Source organism: Bradysia coprophila, chromosome III, assembly GCF_014529535.1.
Source record: "Bradysia coprophila strain Holo2 chromosome III, BU_Bcop_v1, whole genome shotgun sequence".
Taxonomy (NCBI): domain Eukaryota; kingdom Metazoa; phylum Arthropoda; class Insecta; order Diptera; family Sciaridae; genus Bradysia; species Bradysia coprophila.
Window position 1 is genome coordinate 4,810,934 of NC_050736.1, and position 6,829 is coordinate 4,817,762.

General features: G+C 33.3%; 1 protein-coding gene across 2 annotated transcripts; it reads left to right on the forward strand.

Annotated features, from left to right (window-relative positions):
* The first annotated feature begins 4,439 nt into the window (after nucleotides 1-4,439).
* On the forward strand, nucleotides 4,440-6,114 carry LOC119079178 (holotricin-3-like). Of its 2 annotated transcripts, none has more exons than XM_037186988.1 (2): nucleotides 4,440-4,606; nucleotides 5,677-6,114. In XM_037186988.1, exons 1-2 carry the CDS (start codon nucleotides 4,589-4,591, stop codon nucleotides 6,016-6,018), a joined length of 360 nt encoding a protein of 119 aa, XP_037042883.1. In that variant the 5' UTR covers nucleotides 4,440-4,588; the 3' UTR covers nucleotides 6,019-6,114. The 2 variants fall into 2 exon arrangements, with proteins under 2 accessions (XP_037042883.1, XP_037042884.1); XM_037186989.1 differs by lacking the exon at nucleotides 4,440-4,606 and adding an exon at nucleotides 5,455-5,599.
* The last annotated feature ends 715 nt before the right edge of the window (nucleotides 6,115-6,829 follow it).

Sequence of the window (6,829 nt, forward strand, 5' to 3'; positions counted from 1 at the left end):
ACAAGGCATAAAGGTGTACATAATTCCCATACCTAGAATTTCCATTATTGCTTTGAAAAGATCTTCGCAATTTTCAAAGTAGTTGTTACGGAAAAAAAGTGCAAATAATGTTCTAGACATAATAAAATAAATCATTATCTTCATTGCTAATTTAACTGGTTTTACTCACAACACTTTTTTTTAAGCTTAATTGAACTTAAAAATGAATTCAATATTTACTCTGGCCATCGCTTGTATGCTCAGTTTTTAAAGTCATTAACTTACTAGAATTTGGGTAAATTTAAACAAAAAATGATTTGGTCAATACGAAAATGATGCTTCTAATATTGACTTGAGTGTATGCAGACAATGATGGCAAACGACATCGCGGAAGCTCTAGAAAAGAAATAGCATAACAATGTCCACAATAAAGTTTTTATATCAAACAACTTAACAATTCAATTCAGCAATTTGATTTTTTTTTATTGCACGTAAGTTCTTGTACTAACAGTCTATTCTTGATTATCTGGCATTAAGCCGTCATCACTACCATACACATTATTTTGTAATACATAAAAAATGGGACACGTTTTACAAATACTTCTGTAACACAAGCAGTAAATTTGCCCTGAATAATTAGACATTCAACAAAAACATTTCTGCCTTTACGTCTTTTGAATGTGAATTTTTTGCCAGGTCAACAGGGTATCTTCATAGTTGTTGTCTTACTATTACTAGTCATTTTTTTGTTATAGAAAAATATTTAAGAAGTATATCTATATACACCACTCAAAACAACAGGTATCTTTAAGCATTGCATCAATTTTTTATTAAAATAGAATTCAGAACTTAGAAGTTGAAATTTACAATTTAAAATTGGCTACAGTTTCACATAAGAACATTTCAGAAATACTTTTTTTTTATTGCAAATCATGATTGCAATTAGACAAGAAAAATAACATAAATTAACCGGTTTCTCTTGGTATCATTTTTTGTTTATTTGGACAGAGTTCTAAAACAAATGATTTTATCCATTACATGATTGGTTGTAGAATACTAAGCAATTTCAAGTTATTTTAAGTTTGCCGCAATTTGCTGAAAAAAATACATTAGGAGTAATTAGATACCACTCGGTACTCTTATATCGATTCATATCAGTTGTGTTCTTCAGAGTTTATCATCTTTCTCCTTTTTTATATAGTCATTCAATTCTTAAAGTTTCATGATCTTTGACGATTAAGACGTGTAGAGTATACGGTAACTCTGGGGAAAAAAAATTCCCACATCCCAGTGGGATGATCCCACCGTATATTGATATATCTCTATATTTGGCACCTTTTCACATTTTGATTTTGCGGTAGACCAAAAACCAGTCAATTTTCGATTTTTTTGACAATCTTAGTTTCTGGCCATGACCTTTCAGAATTGCTATGGTTACCCAAAAAAAGTACAAACAATTTTTCATACAAATTTGAACCACCCCAAACTTATGTTAATGTTAGTATATCACATAAGTGTATCGCACACAATATCCAATATGTAAAAATGGAGATTTTAGATAGTACTACAACCCGAGTATTGGGACGATCAAGAAGTGCTTTCTTTAAGTTATCGCTTCACTTTTAATATATATTTTTTTTAATTTCTGTTTACATTACTAAAGTTCAGATTCAGTTCAGATTGATTTAAATTTTATCTGGATCTGAATCTCAAAATTTCAGATCGAATTTTTCAGATTCATTTCAGATCTGGTCTGAAAATTTTCAGATTAGTCTGATCTGTTCCGAGCTTTATACCATTAGTGTACTTTGTGTTTACATACAATTTGATAAGCAACTGCAAATATGATGATTTCAGTGAGTTATGATGTAACAAACAGTCAATGATATTTTTCTCACTTAGTCATCAAACAAAACAAAAGTGCAATAATTGATCGGAGTCAACAACAATAATTAATCACTGTGATAGTTAGCATAATAAACCTTAAACGATTTTGCATTCATTTCATTTTGGAAAAGGGGATTTTCAGACTTCTAATTAAATTATTTGATTTAATACATTTGATATACGCTGCTCACTGAAATTAAAAGGGACTGCTACATTCTCATCTGCTAATTCAACTATTTGAGCGTTGTACTCGTAATGTTGAAACAGCAATTGAAAAAGAAAAAGTTAAATTGACTTTCAAAATTGACAAGCCAACCTTTTGAATTGCTGATTCAACATTACGATTACGAGTACAACGTTCAAATAGTTGAATTAGCAGATCAGAATGTAGGTGTCCCTTCTATTTTCAGTAGGGTATCTTAGGGCCTTAGGGCCTAAAGTAGTGGGGCTTAAAAGCTGATGAAGGAGTTTAAGTCTTCTAAAAATGGCGATAAATTAAGTAATATACTTGTCATAATTTGAAGAAGAAGAAACTTAGACCGAAGCACGACGGAGTAAAACCAGGCAGGAGCTGTTCATTTTCTCAAATGAACACTGACATAAATTATTTTAAATTCATATCGCAAAATACAAGGTCCATAGTCAAATCAAGTGCTACTCCCCGGTTTTACTCTGATTGATCAAAGGAAATACCAGACTAAATAGTTATACTAGCTATATACTTGCCGTCTGTTAAAGGTTAAAAACGTTTACATTCGCCTTTGATCGAAAGTACGACTTTGAATCGAATTCACATATTTAAAAAATGTCAAAATGTTCCACACTCACCAAATAAACAAATTCATTTTTCAGTTCGAGACTGACTGTAAAATAAATTGGAATTCATTTTTCAGTGCAAGGCTGACTGAAAAGAGAGATGCGGTTCATTTCCCTATGTATACTGTATGATACAAATCGGTCATTCATAATGTAGTAGACATAGCAAAGCGCAAACTGAGCGCATTCTCTCTTCATACACGAACGTTGTCAAAAATCGGTCAGCCATGTTATTGCAATATTTTTGTGTGTTATCAACGCACTTCAAGCGAAAGTGGTACTCTAAATAGGGTGTTGAAACTTGACAGTGGGGATGAAATTTCATACAAAATAGTACTCTATTTGTCAGGTGTCAATCGAAGCACTTTTGCTTGGAGTGCGTTGGTGTTATTGAAGTGATCGGCATATTTTCCGTTGGTTTAGTGCTCAGTTTCTAAGAGACGTATGTTCTTCGCGTGGATGAGTTGTTTACAATCAATTTATAAGAATCGCAAAAACTTTTAATTGAATATACCAAATTTACGAAGAATTATAACAAAACCGTAAAAATCGAATTAACTAACAAATCATTTGCTCCCAAATGATGCGCATTTCGAACTTAAAGACAACAAAAAATTCATATCACTTCTGACCCATAACAAAGTCGTGTTTACGAGTGAAATACATGGAAGAACCGAAAACTACATTTTTAATTGCTAATTTACGCAAGGTTTTTTATACGAAATGATTTCAAAATAATTTTTTGTCGGGGAATCACAATTCGTTCCATGAGCTGTAGACCTCTTGTGATTCTAAGTAGTCAACATGATCAACAATTCGTATTTATTTCGTGATACTTTGTGATTGTGGTTTCTCATTCAAAAACATCAGCTAGCGGGACGTATATCTTTATGATTGATTTCAACTTACCAAAAATATACTCCGATAGAGAGTAGGGTGGGTTGTATTTTCATTTTGTTTTTATTTTAAAAGGCCTGGCCCAGGCTGTACTTAGAATTGACCAAGGAATCCGAAACAGCAAAACATTTTTTTTTAAATTGATTTTTGGCTGATTTTTGATTTTCCGGGTAGTAGCATGAAATTGCAAAAAATGTTGACTGATATCTCGGACATTTGGGAACAGAAGGCATTACTGCTAACTGTAGTTAATAGCTGAGGAGTCCAGCCATAAAGACCATAAGAACGTTGTTGATCTTCGCCTTCACTCGGGCAGAGTAACTCTGTCAGTGTTCCCAACTAAGACTTTTCGACCAAAATTTTCAACTTTTTTGCAAATAAAATCGACAAAACACGGCATAATATGTCGTGTGAGGTATGTCTGGACAGGTAATCTCGTAGAGAATCCATTGCAGAGAAGTTTGATGATAACGAGTTAAAGAAACTCCCAGGAACTCTGTTTTCGAAGCACAAAGTTGGCAATTTTTGAGTGGGCACCATACTCTACCACCCGTTCAATTAGCATGAATTTGTGTTTACCATTGTGTAGTTACTATTCTTAGCTTGGTTGCATATAATCTAGCTTGGTTGCATTGAAAAATGTCATAGTTCCATTCGGTAATGAATTCTACTCATGCGAAGCACATGACCTGCGACTTAAACCAGAATGTTTTCACAGCGAATATTAATCTGGTCTTACGAATTGTACAACCACATAACAGCGAATGGTATAATTTCTGTGTGGCTCCTACTTCATCAGAAGCCAAAGCAGCACAAATTCTTTTATCTTTTTTTCAGTACGTTGTCCAACTTCACTTTGGACATACAGGACAACTTGTTCAGCGAATTTTTGATCGTCTTATTAAAGCTTTAGTAACCTACCAGTCAAGACGTGTGTTCCTTGTTACTAGAAATTAATTTAAATTTTGTGTTCAACTTATTTATTTGGTATCAATTAATTTCGAATACAATGGCTGCTAAAATTGCTGTAAGTATTTTCGATGAAATGTTCACAGTGGTTTCTATGAAGGAATTGTTGAATATTGAAAACAACAAAGCCTACGATTTGTATCGAAATACAAAGTTTTAAAGAGACTCATAAAGCATGGCGTTTAATGGAATGAGAAACGTGACTTTGGATTCGAAATTTCTCTGAATATTTTATTCGAATTTCTATTTCATTCTAATAAAGTACTGCGCAATTACAGACAGATTTACACAAATACATCGAATTCTAAATTAATTGGAGATTTAATTTCATAATTAAAATGAAGAAATTGAATTAAAATCAGCTGCTTAGGATGAACTACCCTTGCAATTTACATTCATTTCAGAAATTTTTTAGAAACCGACAATATCAAAGGTTTACGTGTACCAAGGTCACATCAAAAAAATGTGTCTCGCATTGTTTCGATTAAATAATGGGAACATTCGCTTTGTTCAAGACTTATGAACTTGAACAAGGTCAATCAATTCAGTTGTTCTTACAGATTTTCAAAAAGTTTGTAATTCCAATGAAACTTTTGACTGAAAAATTGACACGATGATTCAAAGCGGACGAGAATCTAACTATTTCGATTCTGTGAATTTATTTAATTGACTTGTATAGCAGAAAATTTGAGAATCGATTCTGAGAATTATACAATTGCGATTAGCGATTAGTGCAAATTTAGTTTGGGGAAGGAAACCTAAGAAGATTTTTCTGTGTCAGCGATTGATGAAATCTTATAGTTTGTCAATAACAAAAATAGTTTACATAACTCAACGATGATTCGGTTTAAATTCGCTTATCGCTCACATACTACTACACAATTTGACCGATTTATTGATAGCAATTAGCAACATCGATTATTATACTATCTGCTGATGTTCTACAAAATTTTCCAAGATTCTTTAGTATAAAAGGAAACTGAATTAATAGTCAGACAATTAATAGTCAGTGAACACTAACAGCTATCGCGTCAAAATGGCAAAATTTTTGGTGATTTACTTGAAAATCATTCGTTTCCAACTGAAAATTGTGAACTAAAACGAGTTTTTCGTTTCGAATCTTTACAGATAATTCTCTTTGCAATCGTTATGTGCGTAATGGCATACGGAAACGATGATAACATCGGATACAACAGAAACGACCGCCATGACACCAAACAAGGAGGACATGGAAGTTCAGTTGGCCGTGGTTCGGCGGGACATGGCCAGGGATATGGACATGACGATCAACGATTTGGAAATCGCCACGAACAGGGTGGACATGGTGGTGGTAGCGGACATGGTAGTGGATACGGTCATGGTAGTGAACGCGGTTATGGTAATGAGCGCGGTTATGGTAATGGACACAATGATCGTGGTCATGATCGCGATGACCGTCGACATAATGATGGACATGGACGTAAATACTAAATAATTCCTCTAGGCTTGTGTAAAGTTCTACAATGTCGAATTGAAATCATTGTATGATAAATTTAATAAATTTTTTTTTCGTGCTTCCCAACTATACTCAAATGTTTTTGCGTTACAATTTATTTCAACTGCAGTAATCATTGGCGACAAAAAACCAGTGTTCCCATTAATGTTTCAACGTAAAAATTCAGTGTTATGGTGTAAGAATCCCCATATAAAGTGCAGAATCGTTGAGAGGGCCTTTATTTAGGGAGATTTATTATAATAAATAATGTGATGGCGATCAGATTATTGAAAAATGACGAAATATATTGGCTCCCAACCAAGCTTTCATATTATAATGTCGACAAGAAACTATCCAGTCGCCGAAATATTTTTCCACATAATTTTCCAATTTCAAATTTTCTACTAAGTCATCATCCATCCTTGAAAATTTAAATAACAATATACGACAATTACAAAACCACAAATGTCAGCATCCATATACCAAAGTCAAACCAATGCTAACACGTACACACAAGTTAGATAAGTGCAATGAGACGTGACCGATTTTATTTTTTCCTATCCATCCTTTTACAACCAACCCAATAATAAAATTGATTGTGTATCGATTCCGTTGTATGTGCGTTCGGTTAAAAATGTACCGGTTGATGTAATGTAAAGTCTAAATTGCAATCCATCAATCGATAATTGACAAGGAATGAATTGTTGAAATTAAATTTGATTGTTCGGCGGTGGGCTGTTGCCTTTCCGTATTCTTTTTAAATTAAATTATAGATCGCCCCAATTGGTATGTGTCGCATTGTATGCT